The sequence below is a fragment of the Crassostrea angulata genome, chromosome 5 (genome assembly GCF_025612915.1).
Source record: "Crassostrea angulata isolate pt1a10 chromosome 5, ASM2561291v2, whole genome shotgun sequence".
In the NCBI taxonomy this organism is placed as follows: domain Eukaryota; kingdom Metazoa; phylum Mollusca; class Bivalvia; order Ostreida; family Ostreidae; genus Magallana; species Magallana angulata.
This window is the reverse complement of record NC_069115.1, coordinates 34,530,281-34,547,637: the sequence shown is the minus strand read 5'-3', so window position 1 is coordinate 34,547,637 and position 17,357 is coordinate 34,530,281. Positions and strand designations below refer to the sequence as shown.

Here is a 17,357-nt window from a genome sequence, read left to right as displayed (position 1 = left end):
AATAATAATAAAATATTGGTGCTCGCGATTGAATACAAAACAGCGGAATTTGCAATATAGCTTACTGCTATATATCTATACATGTCGTGTTCAACTTATCGCTTATTGCAATACTTTGAACGACACCGTGTGAAACAAGTCTCTTTTTAAATTAAAATCTATGCACTAACCAATGGAATAATGTATGCATGTAGCATAGATGTAAAAAACGCCTCTTAATTGGGTAATATCAATTATATCAACAGGAAGTTGTTTGTTCATTTGTAAGTATTATTTTTGAAAAATAGACTAGACGTCCATCAGTTGTCATTTGATAAGAATAAAAACTATCCTAACAAATATAAATTTGCAAATATGGAGACTGTGTTTACGGTACTCCAAATAAGTTTCTTATTTTTATTTATCGATGCCTCCTATTCGGATTTATGCAAAAGGTGAGATATTTAGCATTTAACTGCATTTATAGCCTTTTATCAGTGATTAAAGGTTAAAATTAATAATATTTCATCATGCAGGATGTTGTGAAATGGTTCTTTATCGTGAATTATAACAATATACCAATTTAATCAGTGTTATATTACAGGAAATCATGCATAAGATCAATATGATTATATTAATCATTCCTGAATATTTATAGTACAGAAGGGGAGCTCGAGTGCTGTCCAGAATATTCATGGAATAGAATAGAGGAAAGATGCAAAAGTTGGTTTCCATCGAAAAAAATTAAATATTTATCAATTACCAAAGCACATTGATATTTTTTTTTAAATTATCAATAAATATTTATAGACCAAAATTATGCCAAAAGAAATACACTTTTAAAATGTATATGTAAAATTGCTGTGTTAATGTATTTTGTTTATGTTAATTGATATTTGTTCTGTACATATTTAGAATGTGATGCTGGTAAATTTGGACCTCGTTGTGAAAAAGACTGCCCGTACCCTTATTATGGAAATCTTTGCGTGTTCAGATGTGACTGCAATGAGAATCTTTGCATTCCTACTGACGGTTGCTCAGGTAAACGAATCATTAAATGTTACATAATTGCTGATTTTTTTACTAAAGAGGTTTGGGGGGTTTCAATCGTTTCAATCGTTTAATAAAGTTATTTGTCATCTTTGTGCAAGTATCTGTTCACCTTACAGACAAGACAAATACTTCAACAACCTCTTCACAGAAGCCCCGAATGCTAAGCCTATCATCATCCAATGCAGAGAGAAAAAATCGTAAGAGTTGTCATTTCTTATAGACTAAAAATGCATTTTCAAAATCTGATGAAATTAATATAATAATTTTATGTCATCGACACATTTAACCGTGTTACTTTTAAATATACCGAGAGGCTACTACAATTTACATTATGACATTATTCCAAAATACACGTCCCTACCAAACTCAAAAATATCTTCCGGATAAAACAAGTTTAACCTGACCTCCCTTGATATTGAATTATCATAATGCGAAGACAAATGACAACCTAAGAAAATGCGAATGCAAATACCATATCATAAATACCGTGTCATTTCTAGTCAACAGTTATGTAATCAAAATTACTTTAAACAGGTTTTTATAAAACATTTTTCTTAACTTGCAGATGTAATTTAATGCATGTGCATTTTGGATTTTATTTTTTTTTTCTCAGCTTTCAACATGAAACCTGTAGGCTTTTTTTAATAGTTTTTAAGTTATACAAATTTATATCATAAAAGTTTTTTTTATATTTTATTTCCTATAATGTTAATACTTGAACTTACTTTCAGCATAACAAGTAGTTTCTGCTTGTTTCAAATGGTACGAATTTTATACATGTACAACTTTGCGATAAACATTTTTGAGTGTATATGGAAATTTTAATTTTATAAAATTATATTGCTTATTTTCAAAATCATTTAGAAGAATTCGTCAATTATTTCCTTATTTTATCAATGCTTATATACAGATAATTATCGCATTTTACAATTTAGTTAATTAAAATAACTTTTAAATGTATGTGTAAAAATCAGAATTGTATACAGGGGTTTAGGCACTCATAGTCACCAATTTTCTTTATATAATGCACACGTATTTTTTTGCAAATGCTTCTGTGTCATGGTTACAAAGACCAAAGCTAGATATATGGCAAATCGTAGCAATTTCAAAGTAATACAAAAAGAAAATGCAGTTTATTTAAGTTATTGAATTAGCCTTATATATAGTCAACTTTTAAATCTCTGGAAGCATCAAAAATTCTTACAATAGTATGGAAACTCACATTCACTGACTTTGGTGAAATTTGGCATACAGGGATAACTCGATACCCTTTCATTAAATTTGACTCTTCATTACTAATTTTATGTACCGTTAATTACCATCAAAACGATACCCCCCCCCCCCCCAAAAAAAAAAAAAAAAAACAAAAACAAATAGCGTCAAGGACCCCAAAATCACTTATAGAATTTTACCATGGAAACCGAAAATTATTTTCAAAACATTTCTGTTTCCGATTTTCGAAGTTATTGAATTAATCTGAATTTAGGTTTTACGTGTTTAATAAAAAATTTTTACACTTGTTGGTTTGGTTACAAGTTAAGATTCAGAAAAAAACCCAAAGATAACCATTGTGATTCTGATAAGCAAAAATGTTTGTTTTAATCACAATTTAGAGCCACTCTTTGTTGCTATGTGTGAGAAGCATGCCAAACTTTAATATCAAATATATTTAAAAATTATTCAGCAACTTAAAACTGCAAATGCTAAGGAAATGTGTTGACCTACGAAAATCATTTAGTATTCAAACCATTTGTATAAATAATTTTATTAATAGTTCAAATCGTTAAAGTAACGACCATTCCCTTTGCTAAAATGCGCCTTTAGCTGATATTTTATGTAGGTAAGAGACATATTTGGTCATTTGGTATTCTCTATTAAACACATGCATGAAGGGAAGTAATTGATTTCATTTCGATTCCATCTATTTCTAACAATTTTGTAAATAGTGTATTCTCCTTGACTGAATGATTGCACGTTTTCTAAAAGTTATTTTAACAACAATCTCTTATTCATTTTAATTGCTATAAAAACTTATTTTATTGCTTTATGATCTAAAAACACACAACTAAACAAAATAACATCTTTGCCAACCAGCCAATGTTTCGATGGCTAGTGAATGTAACAAAATATCAATTAGTTTAATTAATCTAGTTCACATATATTGCTTTAAGGTCAAGATCTAGTAAATGATTCCAGAGTGTCTTTTATTTGCTAGAACCATTATGACGTCATAATTGATTTTGATGAATCTTTTCCCGTATTTTACAGCTTTAAAGCAATTATGTAGAAAATAAAACAATATTTTGACATTCTATATTTAATCACGTGAAAAGTAATCCCGGTACCTATATTCAATTTGACATTATTTTAAAGAGGAGGTCAAGAGCTTGTTTCATGCCGTTTTTGGAGAGACTGTAGGCATTCTAGATATATTTCATACGTCAAAAATGGACAAAACTCCGATATTTCTTACTTTTATCCTACATATTTCATAGAAAATGGTTGTTTAAAACATGATTTTTAATTGAGTTTACCAAAAATTTAAGCCCCGGTACACCCTATGAAACAAAAATATTGTTATGAAGCATCATAGAAAGAATTTACATCTTGAATTTCATAAACCTGTAGGCACCTTTCATTTACTAGATCTTGACCTTAAATAAAATTATGTTTAAATCAATAAAATAAGATAAGCTATTCAGTAAAAGCATTTCAAGATGATGTTATCGATGACATTTGTAAATATGCTCTATAGAGAAATTCCATTGGAAATATTTACATGAAATGTATTTTACATATTGCTTTTTCTTCTCATTGCAACATATTTTTCTGTTCAAATTCAATGTTAGAGAACCATTTTAACAAGACTTTGGACTTTCGGTTGGACGTAGCTATCTATTTCTTGCGTCGAAACAAGTTTAAAATGTCGAAATATGTACCGATTGCATAGTCTTAGCGAAAAAGCCAGACAAATCTTGTTGATTTCAAAGAGCCATGGCTGAGAGGCCAGCAATGAAATAGACAGGCCTACGTCACACTACTGTTTGACAAAACTACCCAAAGTCCAAGCTCTTGTTAAAATGGTTCTAAATATCTACATGTATTTCATTTTCAAAACAGTCAGTCACATAAAAAAATTGTATTTCCTTTTAGTTACAGGTCTTTATGCTATTACAAAAGAAACATCGACTCCAAACGTCTCCTATAACGATGATCACACATATACTGACGAGGAAACCCAGCATCATGAAGAGTATCTGCGTTCTCAGTACATACAGTTTGTGACAGTCAGTCTTGCTGTCCTGGTAGTCGTAATGTGTATCATATACGTAGGAACAAAGTCAATCGTGAGACGACGTCTATCAACTGATACCACTTGTTGAACCATGTCATGAAATCATTTATACTGAAAATTTTACACTGTAATTCTTGATAGGCAATTCCCCCTTGTAGTCATCTTAACCCTGTCTATGCTTTTAAAATTTCCATCTGTACATTTGTAGCCAATTGAAGGGTAGTAGATAAGTTTGAGTAATATAACCTTAACTTTATTATCTTATCATTATAATTCAAATTTTGTGCCTATGAATTAATAAATGAATTTATGTTTGATTGAAGTAAATTTCATGATAATCATACCGGTATGTCCGTTTTATATGTGAATATGAACATGCTAGCATAAATGTAATTAACTGAGTTGTTCTTATATGTCCGTATAAGTCAATAATATTATCATAATAGATATATTTACTTGTTAAAACGCGCGCGCGCGCGTGTGTGTGTGTGTTTGGGGGGGGGGGTGGGGGAGATGGAGAAATTGTAAATGTTTTAAAGGTTCCTTCTTTAATAATTGACTTTTAACACAAAAGCTTTTTTGCTTTTATTCCTTTGACCTTAATTAACCTGTGAATTAAAAGCTGATACAGATCATTGTACAGCATTCCACAACAACCCCTGTACGGGTGAAGTGTGAAGTATCAGACAGATGAGACCAAAGGGAGAGAAAAAAGATTCCAAACGAGGATTTTTTTTTAGCTAAATTCATCTGCACAATGTGTAGTACTTGGGACTTAGCGCAAACACTCGGCAAACAATTTTTAATTAAACTATCCGATAAGTATGATATTTGTATTACTAATAGAACATTCTTTGTACTATAAAAAAGTAAGTAATTAAGGCAAGGCTTATTGGATATTTTAATTACGTTTGGCGTCAAACTAATGATTTCAAGAGAGAAAAAAACATCACTCTAACCATATAATTGCCGCGTAGGGACCCCATAAATAATAAGTATAATGTTGAGTTTGTGTCCTTCTATGTAATGATCAACAGATGCTGTAGTGCATGACCAATTTACTCACAGAAAGGATATCAATTATACTTCGACTTGCAAGCGTATACAAACTCATAGAGAGAAGACGAATGCATTTAGGTAATTGGTTGAAAATATCGTTATGCTCCTAAATACATTCGTCTTCTATAATGAGTAAATTTCATGAGCATATTTTTTTCTATTTGTAAACAGAGTGCTTCCTCAATGTTGAATACATGTATATTGATTATCATCTCTTATGACTTATACAACTTGTAAAAATTGTTCTCATAATAATATCGAATACCAAGAATGAATTTGTAGACTTTGCTTTTTAAAATGATTGAAGTGTAAACGGTGTCGTTTTGATGGTAAAGGCAAGGTAATTGGATGTAGATTTTGACTTTTAATTGAGAGTTTCCTGAAAGCTCTATCAAAGATATTTTGTTAAGTTCAACATATAGTTAACAAAAGTGTAACAGCATTCAAACATAAAACATTGGCCAGGAAAAATTATCATATAAGAATTACTAGTAGTTCGCTTAAATCAGATTTTTGCAAAGACTTTCTTCTAGATTTTAGGGTAATGTATCGTTTATGGTATCGATACGAAAGAAAAATTACGTTTTCAAAACATTCTTCATTTGCATTGCACAGTTTAGCTAATATATTCACTAAAACAGCAATTAAAGAATAATGCACTTCTTTTCCTTCGAGTTCAATTTCACTTGCTTACGGCAAATTTATATAAGTACATGTCTTAAAAAACCCAAAATAATATTGTTTATTCAATGCGGAAAGTAATAATTGTCCGTACAAGCAGCTAACGTGAGACAAAGAAATATATCGGTACAATAAATTGACTTAATTGACAATTAAGTGACATACGACGCGATTATTACTGCCGTTCGCAAGGCAAATGTACGTCTGGTTCTATATATAATTGTAAGACGGAAGTAGGGTTCCTATAGGCATCGCACGTGGCGAGTGGCAACCCATCTCGAAGCAAAATTTTCGTGACACCTACGACTTGGACGTCAAACGTCCGTTTGTCTTACCTTGCATTTTCAATCACCTCACCGCGAATTTTAACGCTAAGATTAGCCACGGGAGCCACGACTAGCAAAGCACGAACACCAAACACGTACGACCAGTTGTGATTGTAATTCATGTTAAGTTGGTGTTCTATATTATGTTTTACGGTGCTACCGTTCTGGCGAGCGCAGCAAGAATTACACATACTGTACCTTGCATCATTGTCAACCTATAGTTTTATTTAGGTATCAACGAACGTCAAAGAATTTTTGAGAGAGTATTGCTCTACAATAAGTATGCCAAAGGTACTAATTTTAATGGTTATGATACCTATTACAGCGTAACCCCCTACCCAGAGAGAGAGAGAGAGAGAGAGAGAGACCGGTACGTGTTTGTAGGTGTGTAATTTCCCACTTTTAAATTTAATAATCTGACTATATGCAATATCTACATAATTTTTTTACCTGTTTATTTTTTCATTTTATTCCTTTTTATTTAGTTCAAAATGTCCTATTGTTTATTTCCTCCCTACTCATATACTTACCTGCCTAACGTTACTGTACATGCATGCACAATTATTTAGTTTAAAAAATGGATCGATATGACAGTAAAGTATGGCTCTTGCTAGTATATATATATATATATATATATATATATATATATATATATATATATATATATATATATATATATATATATATATATATATATATATATATATATATATATATTTGCATTTCCATTGTTCTTTCCCACTGTAAGCCCATGCGGAGGAGCTGCAATTATTTCTCTATAATCGCAATTGCTCAATCAGTATACTATGACGTCATAAAGGTGTAACGTTATATATACTTTTCCATGACGTTATAGATTTAAACCACTATGAGATACATCATGTGTTTTTCTCCAACTCCATTAAAATTGACGTATTTACATGTGATATTAAAACATGTTTTTGATAACATTTTAAAGGAATTACTGTTATAACATATCATTGATTCTGTTAAATCTATGTGAATTAAAAAGATACATTACAGTCTGAATGTTTATTTTTGATGTAATAGCTAAATGTCATGGTCTAGGCTAATACAGGGTATTTGCAAGTGGTAAAATGCAAATATAAGTAATAAACAACGATTATTTAGTGAACATGGCGTTATGAATAGCACGCATCATGGAATATGCCAACAGAGCAATTGCTATTCATAACGCCATGTTCACTAAATAACGTTGTTTATTTCTTAAATAAAATCTCTATATTAAAAAAATATTAAAAACAAATCATATGTCAATGAGGCAGGTATCGCAGACTATACTGAAATAGCCAGTACACTCATTACAGATGTTTGATCCACCTCTAAATTTATCGCGGGAAATATAGCGCGAGTGCACTGTGACGTCATCCATGACTTTCTTCGTCTTTGTTTACGTTTCTCGACTCAATACGAAGCTAAATTCGCTTTCCATTAGAGGGCGCTCCTCGAAACTAACAAATTTCGAAACGTATGGAAGCATGTCACAAATCTTTTGAGTCTCGCCAAAGCATATGCAGTACTCAAAACGTGTCTTCATACTTTAAGTCACCGTAAATTACGAGTTAAAAGTCGGACATTTTTGGCATAGCACCACGGGTGAAAACATTAGAGAGCATTATGGGACGTAGACAAAAATTTTTGTTTGATGAACTGTAGGTTTCGCTCGTTCTTTTTCCCGCGCACACTGGTTCTTAGAGCTCGCTATTAACACATTCTGTAGTGCATGGCTAAAAGTTTATTCATTACGGAAAAGCCATTAATTTTAAGCAATTAACACTTATAACAGGTTTGTGAGGGTTTTCCTTATAATATAACATGAAGATACTTTCGGAATTAAAACAGAGTAAAGTTAGTCTCGGCATGTTTAAACTTGCAGTTGTCAAGATAAGCATTTTCAAGTGAATATTGCGTGGATAAACCATACAATGGAAATTTGCCATCGTGTGTTTTTTGTCGTAGGGGCTTTTATTTTTACTACTGTTATGACAGAAGTCGAATTATATTCCAACCAAAGTACACGGTATGTACTTAATTCCTAGTGTATACATCTGGTTCTTCTTTCAGCTTGCTTTAAACAAGATATCCATTTATCATTTAAAATCATCATCGAAATGTAACAACTTTTCCGTGAGATATGCACGATTTTCATCTTAAAATATCGCGAGCTCCTTATACTATTGAATGAATTTTAACAGTTAATTTGTTGATGATATTGGTATAGTATTCCGCTGGTCTTGAGCCTTACATGTTTCATTTAATTATAATAACAATTTATTACGTAAAAAATATGTTTAATATGCTTTTCTTCTAATGCTAAAAAGTTTTGTGAAATTTTGACTTCAAATCATTATGCAATTTTTAGTAAATTACAAAATTTAATCAAGTGTTTAGCTCACCTGAACCAAAGGTTCAAGTGAGCTTTTCTGATCACCTGTTGTCCGTCGTCCCTCCGTCCGTCCGTCCGTCCGTCCGTCTGTAAACTTTTCACATTTTTGACTTCTTCTCTAGAACCACTGAGCCAAATTTAACCAAACTTGGTACAAAGCATCCTTATGGGAAGGGGATTCTAAATTGTTAAAATAAAGGGCACAGGGAGATAATTGCGAAACTGCGAAAATTGGGTGGGTGTCTTAAAAATCTTCTTCTTAAGAACCACTGCACCAAATATGCCAATATTTACACCAAAGCTTGTATATATAGTGAAGATTCTAAATTGTAAAAAGTCACGGTCCCCAGATCAATACTGGGGTCCCAAGAGGGGTTCAAAGTTGATTAAAAAAGACAAATTTAACATAGAAATATATGGGGGAAAATGTTTTTAAAAATGTATTCTCAAGGACTACAGTGCTAAAATTAGTGAGATTACTATACAAGTACCCTTAGATAGTGTAGATTCTAAACTGTAAAAACCGTGATCCCCGGACTAATACTACGTACGGCTCCAAAAAATGTTCAAAGTTTAACATAGACTTATATAATGGGAAAATGTTTTTAAACTCTTCTTTTTAAGAATTACAATGCTACAGTTTGTGAGATAACTATGCAATCATTATAAGATAGTGCAGATTCTAAATTGTTTAAATCATTTTTTATTAAAAGAAGTATTAAAAAAAAAGAAAAAAGAAATTTCCATGATAAGTTTATCAAAGTTAAATTATCTGGAAATACATGTGTATGTTTATCGACTAGTTTTTTGGGGGTTTTTTTGGAATTTCGATCCCGACATCAATTACTCACATATCGGGGATCCAAGTGATCGGGATCAAAGATCATAAATTCAAACAACTTCAAAAAGGTGTGGATCTTAGATTTTACGAAGTTTTGATTCACAAACACGCAGTTAGGAAAGATAAAGGAACAAAAGATAAAAAATGGTTATGGAAAAAAAAGTAGGGATCATTGATAGACTTTATCAAATATATAGACTTTCCATGTTTTTTTAGTTTAGTCTATAAGACAGATGATCGATGAGAATGCAAAATCTAACATGCCTAATGTCCTCATCACACCTGCAATATTTTTATTTGATGAATCGATAAAGAAGCTTTTTTAAAATTATTGAAATACAAAACAGATGCCAATATCATCTTTTAATTTTTCAATCTTTTCAGTGAAATGGGATTTTTTTTTTACTGCAAATGGGTATTTTAGAGCTTTAAAAAATTCAGTCTCATTTGATGTGTAAAATAACTATGAATAAAAACATGCCAAAGATAAAATTGTTTCTTCTTTTTATGTATTGTTTAATATATGGCAAAATCTTGAAATATATGAGTTTTACAATATTTATTCAGAGTTCACTTCATAATAAACCCTTTCGAAATAAAATGATACAAGGACTTGTTCAGGTGAGCGATTTGTGGCCCATGGGCCTCTTGTTTGTTCACCCATTTACTTTTTTTCCCTTTTCAATTTTACACATATTTAAATACGCAAATATTTTTGTTCATGTACAAAATGTACCTCATGTGTATAATTCTATAATTCTGAGAGAAAATAAACTGTTCAATATTTTCTATCATTAGAGAGAGGACTGTAATTTCTAGTTCAACTATGCGATTTTTTTTATTTCTAGAGAACCTTATCAGTGTTGCAGTTCTATGTCAATTTCAATGAATGATTCAGTAAAAAGCGACAGTAAGTTTGTTCTTGCATGCATGTTGCTGTGCTGAGACTTCATCAAACGTACCAATTTCCAATTTCCAATCCATATTTATCTGATTGAAAAATGCCTAAAATTGATTACAAAATTGACAACTTCATGTATAACTCTCGTTCTTTAGAATGTGCAACAGGATTTTACGGGCCGAAATGCGAATTGCCATGCCGCCACCCAAACTATGGGGAACTGTGCCACTTAAAATGCGAATGTATAAAGCAATATTGTAATCATATTACAGGCTGTCAAGGTATGAGGATGATTACTTTGTGATTTGCATTAATAAAGTGTTGATTGCAGATGGATCTTTAATTGCACGTTTAAAATTTTGTTATACAGACTAGACTAGTCAATTCAATTCAATTTATTTCACTCAAACCGTCGACATGACGGTACATGAGGTACTCATATATATAAATATTTACTAATTTAGATATAGTGTCAGAGGTACATATACATTACAAATTAGAGAAAAGATAAGAGAAAAAAGAACAAATCTTCAAGGAAGACGGACTGATTCAAAAATTTCATGTATAAATAGAGTTTTTCGAGTATTTTAAGTTTTAAAGTAGATGATGATGATATGATCTAATATGTACAGTAAAACATGGTTATAACGAAGTACCAGGGACGAACTATTTTGCTTCGTTAGAAGCATAATTCGTTATATCCATCAAGTTAACAACATGAAATAAGGCCAAGGGAAGAAAATCAATTCGCTATAAGCGTCAATTCATTATAAGCGAGTTCGCTATAACCGTGTTTCACGCAGGTAGGTTATTTTGTTTTTTAAATTTGTTGTTTTTCTTTGTTTATTTTTTGGAGGGCTGATTTTTTTTGTGTGTGGAAGGGGTAGTAATTAAAAATTGTTTTAATTAACCATTTGAACGAGGGGACCAAGCAATGTATGTATGGGATCAATCTCTGTCATTTCAAATTTGGTCGCTTAATGTTTACTACATGTTATATATAAATTTTGCATCTCAAAAAATACGGTCGAGAGAATCAACACAAATATCATGCATCGATTTATCTTTATTTGAATATAATCTCTATTGTCTTTTCCCCCAAGAAGTTCCGGATCCTTGCTTGTCAACGAAAAGATCCAGAGCCAATGAGGCCATGCTGATCTCTACAATAGTATTTACACTGATTGCAGTCATCCAGTTTTCTGATTATCTAAGTCTTAGGTTTATTCATAAAGTCAAATGAATGTGTAATGATTGATATTAATCAATTCAGTTTTACTTAGATAATTGCTTTTGAACATTGTATTTATTTTTGCATCTGTGATCGCAATTTCTTTTTTTTTCTCTTTTCTTCAGTTGTTACTTGCTTTTTTGGGGTGTTTTTCTTATTTGGAAGGTGTGGGGGGGGGTGTTATCACAGAAACTAATACTTAAAAAAAATTACAACTTGACATTCTACATGTAAATTTGCTTCTATGTATAAACATGTGTGATTTTTTTATATGTATATAATAGGTTTTCTTAAATCAATTTTACAAGTTTACTGTCACCTAATAATTCAAAATCAACATTTGATTAATAATAATACATTTTTATATATTCTATCTGAGGTCATAAATATTAATATGACAATTATAATAGGAATTTTAGATGTATATATGTATTTGTGGTGTCTCCCCTTTTTTTTTTTGGGAGGGGGGGGGGGGGGCAAAACAACAATGTGTCCGTGATGTTTTCGTCTTTAATTGTGACTTTTAACGTGAAATTAACTTTTTACATATTTAATTAAGACAATTAAAATATGTATGTCAATATAAGCAAGCATATCACCACATTAGAATGAAAAAAAAATTGAACACGATGATTTGAAAGAATTGTGACTTTTTTAGAGTCTATATTGTACAATACAGGGATGTAAAGAGCCTGTCAAATAACTCCACATTAAAATTCATTAATGATAAACATCGTTTGATTTGCAATTGTTTCTTTTTTAAGTGTGTTTCGGTACTTATTTCTCTCTGGATTGGCAACAAAGGTGCATTTAGACCTCCCTTTTATTCTACTGAGCAGGTACCTATATGATCCAGTACGGATATCTTTTTTTTTGTTTTATACACAGGATTAACAGCACTATAGTGCTTTATATATGTTTTGATAGTAAACAAAATTAATAAGTAAAATTTGAAAATCCAGGAATCAAATTTTAAACAAAATCTATGATACTCAAACTTTCCCTCAGTCCAGAAATCCATTCACTAACGCCAAGAGGATCAAGGGCCTAATTGTCCAATGTCACCTTAGTATAAGACAAGTATAAGACCAGAGCTGAGACATTAACAGAAAGACAATTTAAAATATATATGGCTCAAAACAACATTCATAGGGTGATGAATAATCAAATACATATATGGACCAGGTAATTGCTGAATAAGGAACCGCCTTACATAATAAGTATAATTTTGAGTTTGTGTCCTTTTATGTAATGATCAACAGATGTTGTAGTGCATGACCGAAATTCCATATGTTCAAATTACTCACAGAAAGGATATCAATTATACTTCGACTTGCAAGCGTTCTAAGAATCGTATACATATTCGGAGAGAGAAGACAAATGTATTTAGGTCATTAGTTGAAAATATCGCTATGCTCCTAAATACATTCGTCTTCCATGATTAGTCATTTTCATGAGTATAATTTTTTTCTATTTGTAAACAGAGTGCTTCCTCAATGTTGATTAAATTGATTATCATCTCTTGTGACCATTACAATTTGTAAAAATTGTTTTAATAATAACACCAGAAAAGAATTTGTAGACTAAATGCTTTTTTAAAATGCATGAATGAAGTGTAAATGGTGTCATTTCAAATAATAACTTTGGTAAAGGCAAAGTAATTCAATGTGTATTTTTTCTTTCAGTAGAAAGTTTCCTGAAAGCTCTTTCAAAGATATTTCGTTAAGTACAACATATACATTTGTAGTGAACAAAAGTGTAACAGCATTCAAACATATAACATTGGCCAGGAAAAATTATCATATAAAGATTACTAGTACTAGTAATTCGCTTAAATCAGATTTTTGCAAAGATTTTAGGGAATTTTCTCTCGTTTATGATATCGATACAAAAGATAAATTATGTTTTCCAAACATTCCTCATTTGTGTCTCACAGTTTAGCTAATATATTCACTAAAACAGCAATTAGAGAATAATACACTTCTCTTCTTCGATTTCTTTTGATGTTTAAAAATTTACTTGCTTACGGCAGATTTATATTAGTACATGTTAAAAGAAAAACAAAATAATATTGTTAATTAAATGCGAAAAATAATAATAAACGTATTGCTAACGTGAGACAAAGAAAGACATCGGTACGATTGACTTGCAAATGACATACGACGCGATTATTACTGCCGCTCGAGAGGCAAACGTACGGCTGGTTCTATATACTAGATCGTAAGACGGAAGTACGGTTCCAACGGGCATCGCGCTTTGCGAGTAGCAACCTGTCTCGATGCATAATTGTCGTTACACCTATCACGTGCACGCCAATGCAAACGTCCGTTTGTATTACCTAGCATTCTCAATCACCTCACCGCGATTTTTAACGCTAAGATCAGCCACGGGAGCCACGATTAGCAAAGCACGATCACCAAACACGTACGACCAGTTGTGATTGTAATTCATGTTAAGTTGGTGTTCTATATTAACACATTCTGTAGTGCATGGCTAAAAGTTTATTCATTACGGAAAATCCGTTAATTTTAAGCAATTAACACTTATAACAGGTTGGTGAGGGTTTTCCTTATAATATAACATGAAGATACTTTCGGAATTTAAACTGAGTAAAGTTAGTCTCGGCATGTTTTAATAATGATTAAACTTGCAGTTGTCAAGATAAGCATTTTCAAGTTAATATTGCGCGGATAAACCATACAATGGAAATTTGCCATCGTGTGTTTTTTGTCGTAGGGGCTTTTATTTTTACTACTGTTGTGGCAGAAGTCGAAGATTCCAACCAAAGTACACGGTATTTACTTAATTCCTAGTGTATACATCTGGTTCTTCTTTCAGCTTGCTTTAAACAAGATATTCATTTATCATTTAAAATCATCATCGAAATGTAACAACTTTTCCGTGAGATATGCACGATTTTCATCTTACAATATCGCGAGCTCCTTATACTATTGAATGATTTTTAACGTAAATTTCTTGATGATATTGGTACTGGAATTTTTCGTGAAATTATGACTTCAAATCATTATGTCATTTACGGTAAATTGCAAAAATTGATCAAATTGTGTGTTCACCCATTTTACTTTTTTCACCTTTATAAATATATTCTATAATTCTGAGCGAAAATAAACTGTACTGGTCAATATTTGCTATGAGTAGAGAAAGGTCTATAATTTCTAGTTAAACTATTGCGATTTTTTATTACTAGAGAACCTTATCAGTGTTGCAGTTCTACGTCCATTTTAATGAATGATTCAGTAAAAAGCGACAGTAAGTTTGTTCTTGCATGCATGCTGCTGTCCTAAGACTTTATCAAATATACCAATTAGCAATTTCTAATCCACATTTCATCCTATTACAAAATGGTTACAATTGATTACAAAATGACAACTATAACTGTCGTTCTTTAGATTGTGCAACAGGATTTTACGGGCCGAAATGCGAATTTTCATGCCGCCACCCAAACTATGGGGAACTGTGCCAGTTAAAATGCGAATGTAAAGAGCAATATTGTAATCACATTACAGGCTGTCGAGGTATGAGGATGATTGCTAAGTAGGTTTTTTTTATTAATAAAGTGTTGATTGAGTATGGCTCTTAAAAATAATTGCACATGAATATTGTTAGACAGACTAGACTATTCATGATGATATGATCTTATATGTACGTAAGTAGGTTATTTTGGTTAATTAATTTGTTGTTTAATTAATTTAATTGTTTGTTTATTTATTTATTTTTTTGGTAGGGCTGATTTTTTTTGTTTATGAAGGGTGAAGTTATTGTTTTAATTAACCATTTGAACGAGGGAACTGAGCAATGCATGCATGGGATCAATCTCTTTCATTTCAAATTTGGTCTTTAAAAGTGTACCACATCTTACATGTAAAATTTGCATCCCAAAATACGGTCAAGAGAATCAACACAAATATAATGCATTGTTTTATCTTTAATTTGAATGTCATCTTTATTGTTTTCTCCCCTAGAAGATCCTTGTTCGTCAACAAAAAGATCCAGTACCAATGAGGCCATGATGATCTCTACAATAGTATTTACACTGATTGCAGTCATCCAGTTTTCTGCTTATCTAAGTCTTAGGTTTATTCATAAAGTCCAATGAGTTTGTAATGATTGAAATTAATGGTTAAGTTTGACTTTACTTAGATAATTGCTTTTGAACATTGCATTTATTTTTTGTTTCTTTGATCGCAATTTCTTTTTTTTTTTTTTTAATCTTTTCTTCATTTGTTTCTTGCTTTTTGGGGGGTTTTTTGTGGAAGGTGGGGGGTGTTTGTTTGTTGTTTTTCCTTTTTTTTTTTTGGCTGCTTGTAAAGTAAATGATCATTTTGCTTATATATATGAATATGTGTGATTTTTTTTTAATATGTATATACTAGGTTTTCTAAAATTAGTTTTACAAGTTTACTGTCACCTAAAAATTCAAAATCAACATTCGATTAATATTAATACCTGTTTATATATTCTATCTGAGGTCATCACTATTTAGATGACAATCATAATAGGAATTTTAGATGTATTTATGTATTTGTGGTGTCTCCACTTCACTCATCCCCAACCCTTTTTTTTGGGGGGGGGGGGGTCAAAACAACAATATTTTCGAGATGTTTTCGCCTTTTGGACTTTAAACGTGAAATTAACCTTTTTGCATATTTAAGACAATTGAAATAAGTATGTCATTATGTCAATATAAGCAAGCATATCACCACATAAGAATGAATAAAAATTGATCATGGTGATTTGAAAGAATTGTGATTTTTTAAAAGTATATAATGTACAATACAGGGATGTAAAAAGCCTGTCAAATTACTCTACAATAAAATTCAATAATGACAAACATCGTTTGATTTGCAATTATTTTTTTTTAGTGTGTCGGTACTTATTCCTCTCTGGATTGGCAACAAAGGTGCATTTAGGTCTCCCTTTTGTTCTACTGAGCAGGCACCTATATGATCCAGTACGGATATCTTTTTTTGTATTATACACAGGATTAACAACACTATAGAGTTTTATATATGTTTTGAAGGTAAACAAAAAGGAATCAAATTTGAAACAAATTCTATGATACTCGAACTTTCCCTAGATCCAGAAATCAATTCACTAACGCCAAGAGGAGCACGGGCCTAATTGTCATAGGTCATCTTAGTATTTAAGACCAGTATAAGACCAGAGTTGAGACTTTAACAGAATGGCAATTTAAAATAGCTATGGCTCAAAACAAAGATCATAGAGTGATGAAGAATCAAATACATACATGGACAGGGTATTTGAAGTTTAGAAAAAATATTTGATAACATTCCATGACTGGTGAATGGAGAAATGTTACCAACACTAGTAAGTTTCGGATAGATACATACAATGTAGGCAGCAGACAGAATAAAGTTGTTAATACATACACAGAAGAGCAACATATGAGGCATGGAACAACTTTGCTGAAAGTACTTTAATTTGTGCATGCCACTGTAAGTTGAAAGTCTAACAATCACATTGCACCGAGGCCATAAAACTTAGACAAGCTCACTTTTGATCTCAGTTTCGCTTTTCCACTCTATGCTCTATTTAATTGTAA

At 31.4% G+C, this 17,357-nt stretch overlaps 3 protein-coding genes across 3 annotated transcripts; all 3 read left to right on the top strand.

Annotated features, from left to right (window-relative positions):
* Positions 1–311: 311 nt before the first annotated feature.
* Positions 312–4,590, top strand: LOC128185357 (uncharacterized). Its single transcript, XM_052854973.1, has 6 exons — positions 312–434; positions 638–702; positions 895–1,020; positions 1,149–1,229; positions 1,646–1,662; positions 4,050–4,590. The coding sequence occupies exons 1-6, from the start codon at positions 355–357 to the stop codon at positions 4,413–4,415; spliced, it is 735 nt and encodes a 244-aa protein (XP_052710933.1). The 5' UTR covers positions 312–354; the 3' UTR covers positions 4,416–4,590.
* A 3,666-nt stretch (positions 4,591–8,256) lies between these two features.
* On the top strand, positions 8,257–10,917 carry LOC128185356 (multiple epidermal growth factor-like domains protein 10). Its single transcript, XM_052854972.1, has 3 exons — positions 8,257–8,427; positions 10,698–10,823; positions 10,913–10,917. The coding sequence occupies exons 1-3, from the start codon at positions 8,340–8,342 to the stop codon at positions 10,915–10,917; spliced, it is 219 nt and encodes a 72-aa protein (XP_052710932.1). The 5' UTR covers positions 8,257–8,339.
* A 3,513-nt stretch (positions 10,918–14,430) lies between these two features.
* On the top strand, positions 14,431–15,959 carry LOC128183159 (uncharacterized). Its single transcript, XM_052852055.1, has 4 exons — positions 14,431–14,567; positions 14,982–15,043; positions 15,184–15,309; positions 15,757–15,959. Exons 1-4 carry the CDS (start codon positions 14,476–14,478, stop codon positions 15,888–15,890), a joined length of 414 nt encoding a protein of 137 aa, XP_052708015.1. The 5' UTR covers positions 14,431–14,475; the 3' UTR covers positions 15,891–15,959.
* The last annotated feature ends 1,398 nt before the right edge of the window (positions 15,960–17,357 follow it).